At 35.5% G+C, this 21,435-nt stretch overlaps 1 protein-coding gene across 2 annotated transcripts; it reads right to left on the minus strand.

Moving 5' to 3' along the window:
• Nucleotides 1-1,240: 1,240 nt before the first annotated feature.
• On the minus strand, nt 1,241-21,315 carry LOC102803594 (periodic tryptophan protein 1 homolog). 2 transcript variants are annotated; one of them, XM_085506370.1, is made up of 12 exons: nt 21,205-21,315; nt 20,666-20,997; nt 20,458-20,549; nt 19,926-20,022; nt 16,813-16,920; nt 13,170-13,285; nt 12,190-12,354; nt 11,715-11,776; nt 7,169-7,280; nt 6,358-6,528; nt 4,446-4,593; nt 1,241-2,390 (listed from the first exon to the last, which is right to left on the minus strand). In XM_085506370.1, the coding sequence occupies exons 2-12, from the start codon at nt 20,913-20,915 to the stop codon at nt 2,194-2,196; spliced, it is 1,518 nt and encodes a 505-aa protein (XP_085362496.1). In that variant the 5' UTR covers nt 20,916-20,997; nt 21,205-21,315; the 3' UTR covers nt 1,241-2,193. The 2 variants fall into 2 exon arrangements, with proteins under 2 accessions (XP_085362496.1, XP_085362495.1); XM_085506369.1 differs by having other exon boundaries at nt 21,090-21,315.
• Nucleotides 21,316-21,435: the final 120 nt, after the last annotated feature.

Below are 21,435 nucleotides of genomic sequence, written 5' to 3' on the forward strand. Positions count from 1 at the left end.
CCGAATAATCGTGTCCATTGTGACTACCGGTACTGTGCATCACAGTTACTTGTAACCGTGTGTGAATATGCAATATGTATATGCGAAAGTTTCTCAGATTTTCTATTCAAGTTTATCCACTGGAACTTGTGGCTAACTTTGTGTCATACAAGACATGACAGTGTAATTGTGGTGATCACAATACAACACTGACAAAGTGTATATTCGTTGGGGAGGAAAAGGGTCATCGGAAGAGAATTGGTGACGTCGACCAGGAGAAAGGCATGTCGGCTTGATAGAATTGCTTCAAATGTACTGAACACTGGTGCATGTGACTACCATGTGACGACATTGTGTGCCCGAAACACCAACTTTGAATATTAGTGAACTGAAGAGTTCCTTTACCACATGGTAGGAAATAAACGTGCAAGACGAACAGATACTACAGACATTTCCACTAATCTTATGACAGATTACAAGCAAGAATGCAAAGTATGTTTAATTTGATTGAAGCATAGTGACAAAGTATCGAGCATATCACACAGGTGATAGTTATTGATTTGTAGATGCAAGTTTTCTTACACAAAAACGTTGTGACTGTTAACAATCTAGGGTGTATTATTTCACCCGGAGAGTGCAATGAGATGTTTCGTCAGAGTAAATAATCACCCCTGCAAGAGAGTAGTTTTCATCGTATCAATTATTGCTATTTGTATCTATTACTGGTACGGTACTTTTAGTCTGTCTGTCCGGATTCATATTTCAGAACCCCAGAGAACCAAATCTGTTTAGTTTTTGCATGTGCCTAGTACGTTATCTGGGACATGTGCACATGCAAAGGTTTACTGATTCAATTCAAGATGGCTGACTGGCAGCCATTTTGTTTTTTGAAAATGCATCCTATGCATGCTTTGTCAGCTTTTGTTCAAATTTGGCACATGCATATTGAAATGCATGTTTTTTCCATAATTTGATCAAAAATGGCCGACTGGCATCCATCATGTTTTCTGGAAAATTCCTCATGGACAGGATTTGTTGTGTTTTGTTCCAATTTGATACAAACATGATTCGATTCGTGTTTGAATCCAAAATGACCAGTTGGCAGCCACCTTGTTTTTTACAAATGTATCATTGACATGTTTCTTTTTCTTTTCAAATTATACACGTTAGGATACATGTCCATGACAATTAGTTTCACAATCAGATCTAAGATGATTGACTGCCTGCATATCTCTGTACATGAGCATGGGGGCAAAGGAAATTCAGTTTGGATACAAAAAAATGCATATCCTGTTTAATTTCGATTTTGGAAGTCGTACATCTAATTTCTCTTGATACTACACCAGCCCATTACTAACTTATGGTCCATATTACTTTAATTTTGGCATGAATAACATTCCCACTAATTCCAACGGGAATATGTCATTTGATTAAACTTGTTTAGTCTCTTCATTTTTGCACTCAACAAGTTTAGAATTAAAATGATCTCAGTTATGAAATTTAGTGAAATGAAATTCCATTTGAAAATAAAAAAAAACAACTTGATTTGTCGTGAATTCTGTTTGAAGTTCTAATCTTCTTTAGCTGATGCTTGTACTGCACTGATGAAAAATACATACAGTCCAGTAGTTCAAGTTAGAGGGCAATGTTTGAAAAATGAAAATAACCTATATGCCACTAGAGGGCTCCCTTTACTAGTTACTGGTAATCATTTAATTCATCTAAAAACTCATTTAAATATTTATTCTTCGCCATTAAAAATATTCCAGATTTTATTTTCTGATGTCTCCATGTAAAGTGAACCACAGAGTATTTTTCTGCACTACATTCAAAACCATGATTTTAATATTCATGAGTAAATGTTGATGAAAGCAAAGGACCAATAAGCACTTGTTTTACACAAAGAAAATGGATCATTTGCTTCTACAAGTACATTAATTAGTTCCCTGTAATGCAAGGAAGCATGCTGATTGGTGCATTTCTTGTAATAACCATCAGATGCCAAAAAGAGACAGTTGATGTTTGTTTATGCAGGAAGTCTAAAATTTAGTTTCTGCTCTCAAGTACAGAATTTTATTCTTCCTATCTCAGCTGAGTCTGTCTATAGACATTCCTGATGGAGTTAGGGTGCCAGTTTTATTCATTCCTGATGGAGTTAGGGGTGCCAATTTTATCACTGGTCAATCAATAATTTAAGAGCATTCCATTTCACATTCAATGTTTTTTCTTTTTCTTCTTTTTCTTTGTTCCTCCAGTAATGTTTGAATCACTCTGAGTTGTGTCAACACTGTCCGTCTCCATGGAATCTGTTTCCTTGGTTACATCTTCTGAATCCCCCATCTCTGCTCCAGAAGATGTCAGGACATCTGTCTCAACGACCATTTTTTCTCTTTTTGCAAAATGCCTCTCAACTGAAGTGAAAAAAAAAGAATAGAAAATTATTGAGTTTTACAGTGTTATGCTGAGGACAATTGTTTTCATGTTATTCTGTTTGCATGCATTCTAAGATTTTAGAGTTTTACAGTAATTTGAATTTTATTTATATTTATACAGCCATTCACACTTGTACCTACGAATGATTAGCTTGACTGATAAGAGCGGGTCTGTTTGTTGTATTTGGGTACCCAAATATTGCTGCTACAAATGACAAGTTTAACATTTTTTAAGTCTATGTTATTAGTCCCCGTTCGGACGCAGTCCGAAAACGGGGACTTATGTTTTGCCCTGTGTGCGTCCGTCCGTCCGTGCGTCCGTGATCACCTGTATCTCGAACATGCATGGACCGATTAAGTTCAAACTTCACTCATACATCACACATTATATGGGACATATGCACATGCATTTTTTTCATGATCCGATTAACGATAGCCGAATAGCGGCCATTTTAAGGCCGAAACTGCATCAAAATCGCACATTTTCACCATTCCGGACCCGGATCTCCGTTATGCATGGACGGATTTTGTTCAAATTTGGTACATACATTAAACATAATAGGACCTTGATGCACGTCATTTTTTTTTTTGGATCGGGTTCGAAATGGCCGACTGGCGGCCATTTTGTTTTAAAGAATTCAGTTCTGGATCCGTATCTGAGACATGCTTGGATTGATCGAGTTCAAACTTCACACACACAAGGTACCGGTACATCATGTCACAAATATGTATGTGCATTTGTTTCAAGATCTCATTAACGATAGCCAAATGGCGGCCGCTTTAAGGCCGAAAATGCATTGAAATCGCACATTTTCACCATTCTGGACCCGGATCTCAGTTATGCATGGACGGATTTCATTCAAATTTGGTACATACATTAAACATAATAGGACCTTGATGCACGTCATTTTTTTCCCCGGATCAAGTTCGAAATAGCCGACTGGCGGCCATTTTGTTTTAAAGAATTCAGTTCTGGATCCGTATCCGAGACATGTCTGGATTGATCAAGTTCAAACTTCACACACACAAGGTACATCATGTCACAAATATGTATGTGCATTTGTTTCATGATCTCATTAACGATAGCCAAATGGGGGCCGCTTTAAGGCCGAAAATGCATTGAAATCGCACATTTTCACCATTCCGGACCCGTATCTCAGTTATGCATGGATGGATTTTGTTCAAATTTGGTACATACATTAAACATAATAGGACCTTGATGCACGTCTTTTTTTTTTTTCGGATCAAGTTCGAAATGGCCGACTGGCGGCCATTTTGTTAAAGAATTCAGTTCTGGATCCGTATCCAAGACATGTCTGGATTGATCAAGTTCAAACTTCACACACACATGGTACATCATGTCACAAATAGATATGTGCATTTGTTTCATGATCTGCTTAACAATAGCGGAATGATGGCCATTTTAAGGCCGAAAATGCATCAAAATCACGTATTTTCACAATTCCAGAACCGGATCTCAGTCATGCATGGATGGATTTTGTTCAGATTTAGCACAATGTGTTGTACATATGCAGGTGCATTTCGGTCATGATCTGCTTTGAATGTATATGTCACTCAAATATGAACGGAACGGGGACGTGTCATTGACAATGACTTGTTCATTCACATTTATCATTCTTGATGCCATAACTTGTGCTTGTGTAAAAACTTTGAAATTTTGTCTGCGAAGGGAGGGTTGATTTCGCTGCATAAACTTTCAATAGCTCAACAAAATACTGGGCATCACAGAAACTAGAGAATACATTGCACAACCTAGGAATCACACACACACACACACACACACACACACCCCCCCTCCCATGCTTGGACAGAAACCAACTGATGGTGTTATAACTTGAAACACGTCTAATCATTTGTCAAGAGCTCACTATAATGATGAGGCCGTTAACTTCTTCAGCAACTTGTACATATAGCCATCTTTTTCTCCCCTGTAATTTGAAGATGACACGCAGGGACTGTTAATCTGTGATTGTCTGTCATGTAACTAATAATATAACAACTATCTTGTCTTACCTGCAGCATAGGACATCAGGTCTAAAACTCTCAAACCTTCTTTCTCTCCTCCTGTTGCCATGACAAATGCAGAGTCAGGACAACTACTGATGCAGTTCAGTATCCCCATTTTCATCTCCTTGGAGACAATACATTCTGGTTTGTTATCCTGAAATCAAAAAAAATTTGTAAAAATAAAATACTTAAATTCAATGCAAGATCTCAAATTGACTACTGTAAATGCATTAATTATTCACCATGTTTTAATTTTGCTATTTTTGTTACCGGGGGTAATAGGTAAAATCTGCTTAATTCAATTCACATGACCATGTGAAATAACTATGTAACCCAGTATTTCCCTGGTAATTTGTGAACTTAAAACCCAATGAATATGCTTCGTTGTGGTCGAAACATGTACAATCACCTTACTGCCTTAACTGTACTTTGTGGTATTATCGTGTAACCTCATACCTAATACACTGAATAGCAGATTTTTATTACCCTCGCATTTTAGCATTTTTCAGAAAACAAAATTCATTTTGTGTTGTTACAGTAAAATAAAATGTCTTGACCATGAAAGTTTGAAATTTTTGTGAACTTCATCGAATCGAAAAAGTCACAATGTATTGTTAGTTGAGATACTGGAAATGAACACTTGATAGAGTCACAATGTATTGTTAGTTGAGATACTGGAAATGAACACTTGATAGAGTCGCAATGTATTGTTAGTTGAGATACTGGAAATGAACACTTGATAGAGTCGCAATGTATTGTTAGTTGAGATACTGGAAATGAACACTTGATAGAGTCGCAATGTATTGTTAGTTGAGATACTGGAAATGAACACTTGATAGAGTCGCAATGTATTGTTAGTTGAGATACTGGAAATGAACACTTGATAGAGTCGCAATGTATTGTTAGTTGAGATACTGGAAATGAACACTTGATAGAGTCGCAATGTATTGTTAGTTGAGATACTGGAAATGAACACTTGATAGAGTCGCAATGTATTGTTAGTTGAGATAATGGAAATGAACACTTGATAGAGTCGCAATGTATTGTTAGTTGAGATACTGGAAATGAACACTTGATAGAGTCGCAATGTATTGTTAGTTGAGATACTGGAAATGAACACTTGATAGAGTCGCAATGTATTGTTAGTTGAGATAATGGAAATTAACACTTGATAGAGTCGCAATGTATTGTTAGTTGAGATACTGGAAATGAACACTTGATATAGTCGCAATGTATTGTTAGTTGAGATACTGGAAATGAACACTTGATAGATGCAGAACACAATGCTATTTCAGAAAACTTCAGTTAACCTTCTCATCACCAGACATCATTGCCCAAATTTGTTTGCAATTTTTTTTTATATTCTTCAATATTTCTGGAAATAAACCTCAATTTTGGAGCCAATAATCAAAATTTTAGTCAATTTTCAGTTTTTATTCAAAAAATTTGGCTAATTTTTTCTCCCAATATTCTGAAAGAAATCACCGACTATAAACAAGACTATTTTGTGAACTTGTGATGAAAAGGTTAATGAAGCAATAATTCCACATTAATTATTCATTAATCTTATTCTCTGGAGCTAACATTGGACATTTTCACCACCCTGCAAACATCATTGTAAAAACAACAGTCGAAAACTCTTAGAAAACTATACTTTGGGTTAGCTGTTGAGATTCTACTGAACAGTGTGACAAGACATCCCCTAAATATTCAACATATACAAATTTGATTGTTCAGGATTTCCTCAAAGTTGAGTGTGTGCTGTTTTCTTTAGCTGTTCACCAGCACCTCAACTACAACAACTTTCACAGAGCCCAAATAATACATGATCCAGCAATATGTGTCCCAGCAACATGACACATTCTGTGACATAGATCCACTCCGAAAACACAACAATTTGATGCTGAAAACTTCTCACCTGTATATCCCATACTTTGAGGGAATGATCAGCAGATGTGGTAACCAGGCAACCAGGTACTTGACTACTCAAGCTTAACCCCGTCACTGCATCACTGTGTGCTTGAAGCGTAAATACTGTTGAATCACTGCGTACATCTACGTAATATACAAAACCTTTGTCTGTACTAGCCTAGATATAAACAATGAGTTGTAGATGTTACTGTCCCCTTAAGGATGACGTCGAAAGATCGATGTCGGATAAAAAATGTATTTGCTTTAGTTTTTTTTTTTTTGGGGGGGGGGGGGGGGGGCTTATAAAGTCAAAACAATCTTGAAGTATTTGTAGTTCGTTTGTAATGGTGACATTTACTACATGAGAACATGCATACAATGTGTAATGACAATTTCAGTGTACTACCAACCTTTGTAAATTAAATGTACTTCTTAAAAGAAAGGTACAAATAAAGCTTGTTATTTGTGCATTTGTGAAGTCTTTTTATACCCACTCGATAACCAACTGCTATGCCATACTACTGTCCGATTATCAATTTGTATTTAATGGTGAATGTAGTCTGATGCCATGATCAATATTTATCAATTAATTTTCAGTGGGGGTGGGGGGTTTGGAAAAAACCCAAAGGAATTAAGTTTTTTATCCTACATTGAACTTTTGATGTTGTCCTTTATCCTATTCGTCCATGTATTTTCTGAAGTAGACATTTCAAAACAATACAGTTAAGCTTGTGTTAGTGACCACCTCTAAATAAAAGACCACATGTTTAAATCAGTAAGGTTACAGATTGTTTGCATTATAATGAAAAGTTACTCACTAAGAAATAAAATGGGGAAAACTGGTTCCAGAGAACACGTTCAATTTCACCATTGAACTTCCACTGTTTATGTGTGTCATCTGGACTTCTACAGTCAAACACCTTAACACATCTAAAATAAACAAAAATCCCTATTAATCAAAATATCAGTATACATTCAAATATTACTGTAAATTTTCATAGGGGAGTTAGCTCACATAAATACAAATATTAAATATTGATAGCGACCAGTTTATAAAGATCTGACAGTTATACATTTGCAGACAAGCTAGTAAATCCAAGCAACTGTCAAAATTAAGCGTCATTATTATTCAGAGCGTTTCATTGATTTTTCCGGGGAGTCTTCCCTTATACTTCACCATAGAATCACATTTTGTTGGGCCGCCAATCAAATTTGAGTTTGCTAGTTCGGTTTTGGTGCAGCACGTCCATCATCTTCAAAACAAGTGACTGTGGCCTTTTGCATTTAACTCCACATGTGTCGTAATCCTCTTTTTTCATCGTATCACAACTGTCTGCCTTTCCCACTAACAACAGCTGCATATACTGGCGGAATATATATGTTTCTGTGCAGTGATGCTGCCATTGATGGGAGAGATCCTGGTGTTGGGATACTAGTAGTTGATGGCTGTTGTATTGCCGTCATAGTCATAGTTTACTGTGGTCGTATTGGTGTTAATATACTGGTTTGTGATTGCTGCTGATGTTCCGGTGATGGCTGCACTCTATGCAGTTGTTGTCGTTGTCAGTGATATAGTCACTCTTGCACAAATTCATTGATACTACTTGTAGGATAAATGTACCCCACACAAACTAAGTTCAAATCAAATGCTCTCGCTGGGTGTGACAGCAAGGTCAAATCCCATTTTACTACATGCACGTGTTGTTCATGTTAATTTCAACAAATATAAAAATAGTTTTTCGAACACCCCAAGCTCGGCCAAGCGAGGTGACACGTTACACATAGCATCCTCGAATACAAACGACAGGCTGTGACTTGATATTCAACATCATGGATGAACTACGATGTATGGCTGTCATTGTATACCCAATATTTTCCAAGAATATCGAGACATGTTCGATAGCAAGCAGTTAATATGTTGTAAAATTCATCGCAGCAAACCCAGTCTTTTTCAAGTAATCTTTCAGTTCATACAATCAATGTTCAAAGGCTTAAACAATATCATAACTCATGAATATGTGAATAGAAACACATATGTTGAAAACATACATGCAAAGAATTCCAGAAAGACTTTTTTTATGTTAATTTTAGTCGGCTGTTATGAAACCTAACACTTTATCGTCGTACAAGTCATGTCCTTTGGGTAAAAAAAATCTTATTGTTAACAAAATGTTACCATCAGGTTGGCGATCAGTTACCGAGGCTTTGTTTACCATGCATTGATTAATCAAAAGAGATAAATATATTCAATATTGGTCCCGTCAGTACAGTAATTGTCTCGTCAGTACAGTAATTGTCCCATCAGTACAGTAATTGTCCCGTCACTACCGTAAATGTCCCATCGGTACAGAAATTGTCCCATCGGTACAGTAATTGTCCCGTCACTACGGTAATTGTCCCATCGGTACAGTAATTGTCCCATCGGTACAGTAATTGTTCCGTCACTACGGTAATTGTCCCATCGGTACAGTAATTGTCCCGTCACTACGGTAATTGTCCCATCGGTACAGTAATTGTCTTGTCACTATGGTAATTGTCCCATCGGTACAGTAATTGTCCCATCGGTACAGTAATTGTCCCGTCACTACGGTAATTGTCCCATCGGTACAGTAATTGTCCCATCGGTACAGTAATTGTTCCGTCACTACGGTAATTGTCCCATCGGTACAGTAATTGTCCCGTCACTACGGTAATTGTCTCATCGGTACAGTAATTGTCCCATCGGTACAGTAATTGTCCCATCGGTACAGTAATTGTCCCGTCAGTACGATAATTGTCCCATCGGTACAGTAATTGTCCCATCGGTACAGTAATTGTCCCATCGGTACAGTAATTGTCCCATCGGTACAGTAATTGTCCCATCGGTACAGTAATTGTTCCGTCACTACGGTAATTGTCCCATCGGTACAGTAATTGTCCCGTCACTACGGTAATTGTCCCATCGGTACAGTAATTGTCCCATCGGTACAGTAATTGTCCCGTCACTACGGTAATTGTCCCATCGGTACAGTAATTGTCTTGTCACTATGGTAATTGTCCCATCGGTACAGTAATTGTCCCATCGGTACAGTAATTGTTCCGTCACTACGGTAATTGTTCCATCGGTACAGTAATTGTCCCGTCACTACGGTAATTGTCCCATCGGTACAGTAATTGTCCCATCGGTACAGTAATTGTCCCGTCACTACGGTAATTGTCCCATCGGTACAGTAATTGTCCCGTCACTACGGTAATTGTCCCATCGGTACAGTAATTGTCCTATCGGTACAGTAATTGTCCCGTCAGTATGATAATTGTCCCATCGGTACAGTAATTGTCCCGCCACTACGGTAATTGTCCCATCGGTACAGTAATTGTCCCATCGGTACAGTAATTGTACCGTCAGTACGATAATTGTCCCATCGGTACAGTAATTGTCCCATCGGTACAGTAATTGTCTCGTCACTACGGTAATTGTCCCATCGGTACAGTAATTGTCCCATCGGTACAGTAATTGTCCCATCGGTACAGTAATTGTTCCGTCACTACGGTAATTGTTCCATCGGTACAGTAATTGTCCCGTCACTACGGTAATTGTCCCATCGGTACAGTAATTGTCCCATCGGTACAGTAATTGTCCCGTCACTATGGTAATTGTCCCATCGGTACAGTAATTGTCCCGTCACTACGGTAATTGTCCCATCGGTACAGTAATTGTCCTATCGGTACAGTAATTGTCCCGTCAGTATGATAATTGTCCCATCGGTACAGTAGTTGTCCCATCGGTACAGTAATTGTCCCGCCACTACGGTAATTGTCCCATCGGTACAGTAATTGTCCCATCGATACAGTAATTGTACCGTCAGTACGATAATTGTCCCATCGGTACAGTAATTGTCCCATCGGTACAGTAATTGTCTCGTCACTACGGTAATTGTCCCATCGGTACAGTAATTGTCCCGTCACTACGGTAATTGTCCCATCGGTACAGTAATTGTCCCATCGGTACAGTAATTGTCCCATCGGTACAATAATTGTCCTGTCACTACGGTAATTGTCCCAGCGGTACAGTAATTGTCCCATCGGTACAGTAATTGTCCCATCGGTACAGTAATTGTCCCATCGGTACAGTAATTGTCCCATCACTACGGTAATTGTCCCATCGATACAGTAATTGTCCCATCGGTACAGTAATTGTCCCGTCACTACAGTAATTGTCCCATCGGTACAGTAATTGTCCCGTCACTACGGTAATTGTCCCATCGGTACAGTAATTGTCCCGTCACTACGGTAATTGTCCCATCGGTACAGTAATTGTCCCATCGGTACAGTAATTGTCCCGTCACTACGGTAATTGTCCCATCGGTACAGTAATTGTCCCGTCACTACGGTAATTGTCTCGTCAGTACAGTAATTGTCCCATCATTACCGTAATTGTCCTGTTAGTACAGTGATTGTTTGGTAAGGTAGAGCAATGACTGGTACAGTAAACAGAGTCAAACTCACAGGAAACCAGCGGGGTAGCAATGATCAGTTCCCTTAGTGATGATAAATTACTGTTACATGTATGTGCATGAGGCCAAAGCTTTGAGACAAGTTTATGTTTTGAAGTGTGTATACAGCATGTGATGTCGATGAAGACCAATCAGAAAACAGAATGGAATGAACACATGCACCAGTGTAGCTTTAAAGTGTGAAAATTGTTTCTGAAATGAGACGTTGATGTCATCTAAAATCATATTTGGAACAGATTAACTATATTTGTCCATGTGCTTATGATCTGTGACATTGTCCAGAAAATCTTTTCTTTCTCATGATTGTTCAGAAAAGGGAAGACAATCATATGTCTCTTCAAAGTGTCTACACTTCTATAATATTTGGCACAGCTGGTGAGAGCTGGAAAATGTGTGTGGAATGTTAGAATGGAATACTGCAGTCAAGGTGTGAACAATTGATGGTGAAGGTGAAATCATCACTTTCGTCATACAAAGCGGACAAGATCATGTGAATAAAATTCCAGATAAGAAACTCAGTATGAATGAAATCAGTTTCTTCTCTTAACCTTTCTTTAACCAGTTCCCTCTTTGCATTACAAATTAGTCCTGTTTATAGTTTGCACTTTCCTTCAGAAGATTGGAACAAAAATAGCCAAATTGTTCAAGTAAAAACAGGAAATTACGGTTCATTTCTGGAAATATTGAAGAATATAAGAAAAAAGTGCAGAAAACTTTTGAGCGAGAAAGTCTGGTGGTGAAATTCCTGGCAAAATGTAAAACAAACATAATTGCCCTGTCTTGGAAACAAAATGGGCGCTACATCAAGAATGTGAAAAGTATACTACACACAATGCAAAGAATATTTTGATGAATATTAAGGATGACTCACTTATCAAATCCACCTGTGAGTAATGATTGGGCTTCAAAAGGATGCCACTGTAATGTCTGTACCTGTAAAGATGAAAAGTCATTCAAATTACTCAAAGGGCTACAGTTGCCATGCCGCGTCCTGTTCGATATGGGATCACAATGATGTACCGGTAAGCAACACGTGTAAAATACATTGATTGTTTACATGAAAGTCAATTTACGGTACTCAGTATTTATATTTTCACTGAAAACCAAAAATGAGCTGACAAGTCATTCATTTTAACGGATTTTTCACAAATTACACTCAAACCATAAGATGAAAAATTACGAATACTGGACTTTATTTTGATATTTGCTCAATTACTTTTTAATTTTATGACAGTATTCTTACATACACATCTAATGTACAATAATTTATTGCAATATTGAAATTAATTAATTAATTTCTGGTAGTGGCAATTCAAGTACAAATTCAATTCAAAAACACTACTCACTTTATCTGTATGCTGCTTCAGTGTTGTGACAGGTTTTCCTTGAGTTAAATCCCATAATGCAACGGTGGCATCAGCTGATGCACTGGCTAGGACATTTTTCACATGGTGATTCCAGGATAGATCTAATACAGAATCTGTGTGGCCAACCTTTTTAACTTTAGATTTCTACATTTCAAAAATAAATGAAATAATATATCAGTACACAGTTACACTACTGTTTATTCCTAAAAAAGCAAATACCTGGTTGGTCAGCTGATATACCGGTAGTCGTATCAATATAAAGCTAGCACCAAAAACAAAATTATGTATTATTTATTTCTGTCTTTCTGTGCAATGTATTTTATGTATGGTATCCTCGAATGGTACTTGATGACTAATGTAAATCCATTAATTATTCACAGAGTAAAATCCACTACATTAAATCTATGTGGAGATGTAAAAATAAATAACAATAAAAATTATTGTTTCCTTGACAAATTCATGAAATTGAAACACAGTGAATATGCTCAAAACATCAAAATAGTGAAAATAATTAATATAATTTGTGACAAGTTGTACCATATCTAAATTCATTCCAAAATATATCAGCACTCATTCCAGCATGCACATTTTTCCTTATATGAAGTAAACTATGTCACCAACATTGAACGAACTCCAAGTTATTGACGTCACATTCTAACACTTTGTTTACATCAGACACAAATTCACTAAAACAAGTGATGAAAATAAAATCCTATCACTGAACAGAAATTTTCACTCAGTACAAAACATTTTTGACTGTTGGTATTAATTACCACAAAGACAAGATAATAATGTTATCACGAGAACACTGAAAAGTATGCACACAGGCAGTTAGGGATCACATCAGTCTTTGCTACTCATTGGGAGACTCTAACACTGTACTGTCTATGAGCATACTTTGCAGTATTCTTGTGATCACCTCATACTATCTACCCACGGGTCCAAGATGAACAACATACCTTTTTCTTCTTTACTTTATGACTTCCCAAAGTAGCAATAGGTTCCACACAGTCTACAAGATCCAAGTCCCATATGTCAATACCTGGGGTCATACTTCCTACTGCAACAAAATTACCTACAAAAAAAGGTTACAATAGTTTCGGTCATGTGACTTTTTTCAAATCACTACGACTGAATTTAATTGTATTATTTAGAAGCTTAACATCAGTACTGTGGGCCACTAATGTCTAGCATTGTTGTTTTAGGAGGGGTTTTTGTGATACATGTACTAAAGTCAATAATAATGCTACCATCGTTTATTAGGGAAATTACGATCAATGCTAATTATGTAAGGAAATCTAGACTTGAATTTGAGTATTCAGTGTTACAGTCGAAATGACATTTGTGGAAACAAACTGAATTGTCCCTATACTTCATTAAAAATTGCATAAACAGATTTCATTTGACTTTCAACTTTATGTAGTCTTCTTAAGCTTAAGGTAGAGATGCAGTTTATTTGGCTTGCTTTTTAATTGAGTAATTAGACAATGAAGATGGTATTATATATCCAACATGTTATATATTTTCTGAAAGCTTATTATACAAACTTTGTAAAACTTGTCTTTATTTTAAATATCCAGAATGCGTTTTTGATTTTGGGTCAAAAATATGCTTTTTTGGACAAAAGTGGTTTAAAAAAAATTAGCTTAAAAACTTCAAGTCCATTTGTGGGTAAAATTACATCACTGGATACCTTGGTATACTACTAATTCAAATGCGTCCACTCATCTCTCTAACGACTTTCAAAGTCGCACAGCATGACCTCAAAGTTCACTCTTTTCTATTTTTGCATAATTTTATATATCCATGTTAATTGCGGACTTGTTATTTTTGTTCCACTCGCCGTAATAAACTGTCCGGACGCATTTTGAAGGGGGAACACCTTGTCAATAATGTGTGAAAATTTCGAGGCAAATGGCCAAAGCGTCTGTCAGCTATTTTAATTTAAAACCCAAGAATTCACCAAAAATAGAAGACGAGAAAAAGGCTAATTTGCATATTTGCGCGTTAAACCGGGATTTACTGCTTTGTCATACTTTCTAGACTATTGAAATTTAAAGTTGACGTGTAGACATAGACATTTTATGTAAAATCGTTGGACCAGAACAACTGCTCTTGAATATATCAATCAGAAACACGTCATTCATACCAGTGTTTTGATGGGGTCGGTAAAAACACGTGGCAATGCCCCAGTAAATATGACGTCATCTCATGAATTATTAAACAGGGGGCGGTCCTAGGAAGGTGACCTTTTATCACGATCAAAACATCATGGCTTCTCTTCGATGTATTTTCAATAAAAAATCTACGAGTATTTCAGAGCCTATGGTTTACCGTGAAGAGTACAAAGTGGGATATTAAATTATTTATCCTTGATGATTTTTATGTAGTATTGAGAACCAACTCCAGGAAGCGAACGCACAATAATGAATAATCGCGTAATCCTAGAATCGAAACGCGAGGCACAGAAGTTTTGTTCATCGTTTCCAATCCCATTTTTCCCACTGCAACATATTTGTTGAAAGAAATATTTGAATTATGTTCGTTTTTTAAGGAGTCATTTTTTTATTTTTCCGATTTTGGCAACGCCTTATTCAGGGATTTTCTAAGACAGTCGCAGACAATCAGCGCACGGATGTACGTACAAAACATGCTGTTGTACTACCGGCGACGGTCGCCTGCAAGAAGAGAGCTCCAGCTCCTAACGTAAAAGTTTTAAAATTTCGACCGGTTTTAAATAATTTGTGTTGGAAATCTGACATGTTTTAAGAGTGCAAAATTAAGGTGCATTTTCGAGCGGTCGAATTTTTCTGAATAGAAATCGGCAAATGAAAAAAATAGGAGTGCTAAACAGTGTGCTTCGGTAGTTTAAAAAAATGGAATGTCCGTCAAATTTACGTAAACTTCCCCATTTTTCACGGAAAAAGCAAAGGTCGTGGCCGTGTTGCAGGCTAAAAAACTCAAAAATCAAAACAAAATCATCAATCAGTAAGTATTATGACAAGGAAAGCAAAACATCAGATGCGGAGAAGCAGTCAGCGCGTCAAAAGAGTTGTTACCGTAATGTATCAAGTTACCTCTCTCTGTGATTTATTTTTCATTGAAATTATTTGGTTGTTTTCAATTAATTTTAGCGTACCTCTGCAATTTATTTTAGCATTGTCAGTTGTTTGCTTCATTGAATTAAACGGAGTTCGTCCGGTTGCAAACAAAGCTGTCTCGCACCACCGAGCAAAACTTGCGAATGATCGAAGTACAGGTACCCATTGGACAAAAGATACACAAAAGTTTGTATCTCCCCGACCCAGTGCAATATATCCGGTTAGAATCAAAGCTCACGTGTCCCTTATTTGAGGGACCAGATTCTGCCGTAAATTCGGGATGGGATTTAGAAAAAAAATAAAATGGGACTTTTAAGGTGTATTTTGGCGTCATTTCAATCATTCCTAATGCCTAAAATAGAGTCTAAGTTTTACCGTAGTCATTGACGCCTATTCAAGAGTATGATGTTTATTGTGACTAGCGTGAATGGGTAAGCTTCGTTTCGACTATGAGCAGTTATCACTGTAAACAATGTTAAATTATTCTTCACATGCTCAGTTTATTTTTTGAGAACAATTATTTAAAAATAAAATCTCTCAGTCAATCAGAAACTCGGATTCATGCCTTCAGGGAAAGTCATGTTTGGACGCTCACATCGATTTGTTTTTCGTTCGGTGGGCTGATGCCTTCAGTGTAGCTTTTGCATCTTCCGACATAGAAATCATCTGAATCTTCTTTCTACCTCTCTTTCTTTTCACACCACGCATAATGTAATGATAAAAATTAAGAAAAAACGCTGAGGAAATATAATGTTTGGTTTGCTAGCGAGCGAGAACTGATTTGAGAATTGCACATGCGCGTGAATTGAATGAACTATGACCCGTACAATCTCGATTTGCATATTGTCAATCAAAGGTCTTGTTATTTGGTTACTCATGCAAATTAGGCAATTGGACATAAACATTGCCACGTGTGAGTGTTTTTTATTTTTAACCAGAAAATAAACAGCAATTTTAACGATGTTCCAATAAGATTTCATTGGTCAAATTTTCACAGAATGTTCTTTAGATAAAAATCTATATAAAAACGAAAAAAACTATTTTTGATTGAAATTCACAAATAAAGTGCATCTCTACCTTAATTTTGATAATTGCTTTACAAGTAGGTCATATAGAAAAAATTTTTGCGGACCAACTCTTTGTGATAAACTTGTTATTAAATTGCACTGATAATTAACATGATTCTATTTTTTTTTACAAACTGGTAACCCAAAAGACTTGAATTTCTTATTCTATATTATAGATATTACATGTAATACGGTAAATAAATGGCAATACAAATGTATTCATGAAAAACATGGAATTACTTTTCTACTGGACTTTCATAAATGTATACATTTTAAACAAAAAATTTTGAATACAAATATTAATAAACACAAAAAAAACAAACTATATTGGTCAACGTATTTGGCAGCCAACCTTAATTTATGTAATTAAACAATGGTAAATGCTCTCCACTGTCACACACTAGAGGGCGCTATGACTAATTGTCCATAATTACCTGGAGTTTCCTCGCCTGGGTCAAAGTTCAACCATTCTAACGCCAGTGGAAATGCAGGAAGTATGATGTCATGGTGACAGTACAATACATCATCAATTTCATTGTAAACTAAAAGAAAAAGTGAATAAAAATCATAAGATACCCGGTACACAACATGGGATAAAAAACCACTCTTTTCTATCTACAACATTTCTTACAATTTTTTTTTTCTGTTTTGAACAAATATAGCTAAGAAATAAGACATGTAAAAATATTTGCATAATTTATGTCTATTTTTCAAAAATGTCAGGATTTCTGTTTGTAAAGCAGCAATTTTTTGAATATTTATATTCAAGTAGCAATAGTTTGAATATTTTTTTTTTTTAATATAAATTAATATTACTATATTCAATTTATTTGTATTTAAATCTAGCAAACTGCACAAACTCAACTTTGAAGTAATCCTGATAAAGCCAATTTATTTATGTTGTACATGTAAGGGTAACTTTGTTCAGGAGAGATTCAACAACTATCCCGAAGTACAATTCTCTGAGAGTTTAAGCCGTTATTTTTACACTAAAACACATTGAGAATTGAGTCCCAAGCGATGATAACAACACACGAAGGCTCATGGGTAGACACTTGTTTGTAAACAATGACATGTTATAGCCATCTTACGTATGCACAGGTGATGGTGATTCCCCCGCTTAAACTCTGAAACTGTGGAGTACACTGTAGCAGTGTAGTTGTATAGCCTAGGACACGTAACATTGTCACTGAGACAACTGAAAACTAACTCTCTATCCTTTACCTACTAATTTCAGACAAATGAGTTTAAATGTCAATTCCTGCATATATTTGTCGACTCTATTTGATCTTTGAGTGTCATAGAATGGCACAATTAACCTTTTCACCACCAGTACCCACTTTTCATCACAAATTCACAAAATAGTCCTGTTTATAGTCTGCACTTTCCTTCAGAAGATTGGGACAAAAATTGCAAAATTTTATGAGTAAAAAATGAAAATTGACTCAAATTTGTCTGTTGGCTCCAAAATTAAGGTTCATTTCCAGAAATATTGAAGAATATACTGTAAAATGACTAATTTTCACTGGGTTTAAATTTCACTGATTTACCATTTCAGGCATATTCAGTGGGTTTTAAATTCACGATTTTATCATTTAGATAATGTGTTCTATGCAAAATTGTACATATTCACTGGGTTTTAATTTTGCGCATTTTCCAGTCAGCGAAATAAGCTAAATTAAAACCCAGTGAATAATTAATCCCTTTACAGTAAGAAAAAAGTGCAGACAAATTTAGGAAAGAAAGTTATGATACACCGATACACTAATGTAATACTAATAGTAAACACTGATACACTAATGTAATACTAATAGTAAACACTGATACACCAATGTAATACTAATAGTAAACACTGATACACCAATGTAATACTAATAGTAAACACTGATACACTAATGTAATACTAATGATAAACACTGATACACTAATGTAATACTAATGATAAACACTGATACACCAATGTAATACTAATAGTAAACACTAATGTAATACTAATAGTAAACACTGATACACATGTGTAATACTAATAGTAAACACTGATACACCTGTGTAATACTAATAGTAAACACTGATACACCAATGTAATACTAATAGTAAACACTGATACACCACTGTAATACTAATAGTAAACACTGATACACCAATGTAATACTAATAGTAAACACTGATACACCTGTGTAATACTAATAGTAAACACTGATACACCAATGTTATACTAATAGTAAACACTGATACACCAATGTAATACTAATAGTAAACACTGATACACCAATGTAATACTAATAGTAAACACTGATACACCAATGTAATACTAATAATAAACACTGATACACCAATGTAATACTAATAGTAAACACTGATACACCTGTGTAATACTAATAGTAAACACTGATACACCAATGTAATACTAATAGTAAACACTGATACACCAATGTAATACTAATAGTAAACACTGATACAAGAATGTAATACTAATAGTAAACACTGATACACCAATGTAATACTAATAGTAAACACTGATACACCAATGTTATACTAATAGTAAACACTGATACACCACTGTAATACTAATAGTAAACACTGATACACCAATGTAATACTAATAGTAAACACTGATACACCTGTGTAATACTAATAGTAAACACTGATACACCAATGTTATACTAATAGTAAACACTGATACACCAATGTAATACTAATAGTAAACACTGATACACCAATGTAATACTAATAGTAAACACTGATACACCAATGTAATACTAATAATAAACACTGATACACCAATGTAATACTAATAGTAAACACTGATACACCTGTGTAATACTAATAGTAAACACTGATACACCAATGTAATACTAATAGTAAACACTGATACACCAATGTAATACTAATAGTAAACACTGATACACCAATGTAATACTAATAGTAAACACTGATACACCAATGTAATACTATAGTAAACACTGATACACCTGTATAATACTAATAGTAAACACTGATACACCAATGTAATACTAATAGTAAACACTGATACACCAATGTAATACTAATAGTAAACACTGATACACCGGTGTAATACTAATAGTAAACACTGATACACCAATGTAATACTAATAGTAAACACTGATACACCAATGTAATACTAATAGTAAACACTGATACACCGGTGTAATACTAATAGTAAACACTGATACACCAATGTAATACTAATAGTGAACACTGATACACCAATGTTGTATGAATAGTAAACACTGATACACCACTGTAATACTAATAGTAAACACTGATACACTAATGTAATACTAATAGTAAACACTGATACACCTGTGTAATACTAATAGTAAACGCTGATACACCAATGTTATACTAATAGTAAACACTGACACACTAATGTAATACTAATAGTGAACACTGATACACCAATGTAATACTAATAGTAAACAATGATACACCTGTGTAATACTAATAGTAAACACTGATACACTAATGTAATACTAATAGTAAACACTAATGTAATACTAATAGTAAACACTAATGTAATACTTACCATAAACTTCTAAATTACTGCACTCTTCTTCCGCTTTACCGACAAGTACAAGATTGTCTGTGGGTTTTATGTGAAAATCTTCAGCTTCGTCTTCATCCTATCAAATATAAAGTGATTTTCTTCAAGATGAAATTGAATTGGTCAATAAATCACATTAATCAATTAATCATATCACGAAATTCAATGAATCACTGAGTCAAACTATGTCAGTCATTGAATATCACCAATACATGAATTTTATCATTCAATAAATGAAACTAAATCAGTAATTAAATATTGCCAGTCAATTATTCAAATCATACAATGTATCAGTTGTTGAACCCCACCAGCTATTGAATCAAATCAGACAATGGACTTCACCAGCAATTGTGTCAGTCATTAAAAAGCATCAGTCAATGAATCAGATTACTGAGTCAATGAATGTCTAAGAATATTTTGCTTGGGGTAGATAGAGTTATGAGTATAAGGTGAATTTCAGAAGTATTCATGATTGATTTATGGTAGAAGACACAACTATTAAGATTGTACTTGCCTCTTCTTTGATTGTAATGTATGGATCATCTGCCTCATCTGCATACATGGATAACGACGCCAACGCATCGGGTAAACTCACACCATCAGCGCCTGTATATAAAAACACAGCACTGATCCATGAGAAAATATAATAGATTTTGAAATACACTAATTAATTACAGGGAATTCTAAAATGCGAATACATTTAATATGACCTATTCCTTTACCCATCTCAGTGTCATCATCGTCATAGTTATCTAAATCATATTCTGCAAGTTCATCTTGATTATCATCTGCTTTATTCTCCACAGCTCCATCATCATGCGAATCTTCCTCACCAGACTCTGCATCATCTAACTGCCCTTTTGTTTCTTGTATGAGTTTTTCCAACTGTTCTTTACTCAGTTCTACCTTGTCAGGCGTTTCCTTGGCAACTCCTCTCCTGACCCAAGCGATGGAGGAGACAATTGTTTTCATGTTGTTGCAAGATTGTTATGAACTAATTTCAATACAAAATTATCCTCGTTTATTATACGAAAAGCGTGATGTAACTACAGGTCTACAACACAAACAGAAAGAGCCAATGAAACAAACTGTAAAATTATATTACATACGTACAAGCGATAAATAATGTAAATCTGTTAATCTCACCTCTGCCAGAAAAAAAACGTCTGTCGAAAATCTATATTGAAATGCTAGATAATAGGTGATTTTCTAATTTTGATGAATATTTTTGTAATTTTTGGTAAACAGTCTGCAGACCTACCTAGCTTAATAACTTTAAACGTTAATTATACCATTATAAAATTACTATATTAATTAAAACAGATAGCCGTACGTATTCCATAAACACATGTTCTCTCGAGTGATACCGGAAGTATTTAGAGGTGTATTCTGGGTACATCTGTAAACGAAATAATTATTGGGTCAAACTGGAGAGGGAGTGTTCGCGATTTGATTTTTGTTTACCCGTAAAACTGTTGTTCAATTAAATCCA

Source organism: Saccoglossus kowalevskii, chromosome 12, assembly GCF_978046115.1.
Source record: "Saccoglossus kowalevskii chromosome 12, keSacKowa6.1, whole genome shotgun sequence".
NCBI classification, from domain to species: Eukaryota; Metazoa; Hemichordata; class Enteropneusta; family Harrimaniidae; genus Saccoglossus; species Saccoglossus kowalevskii.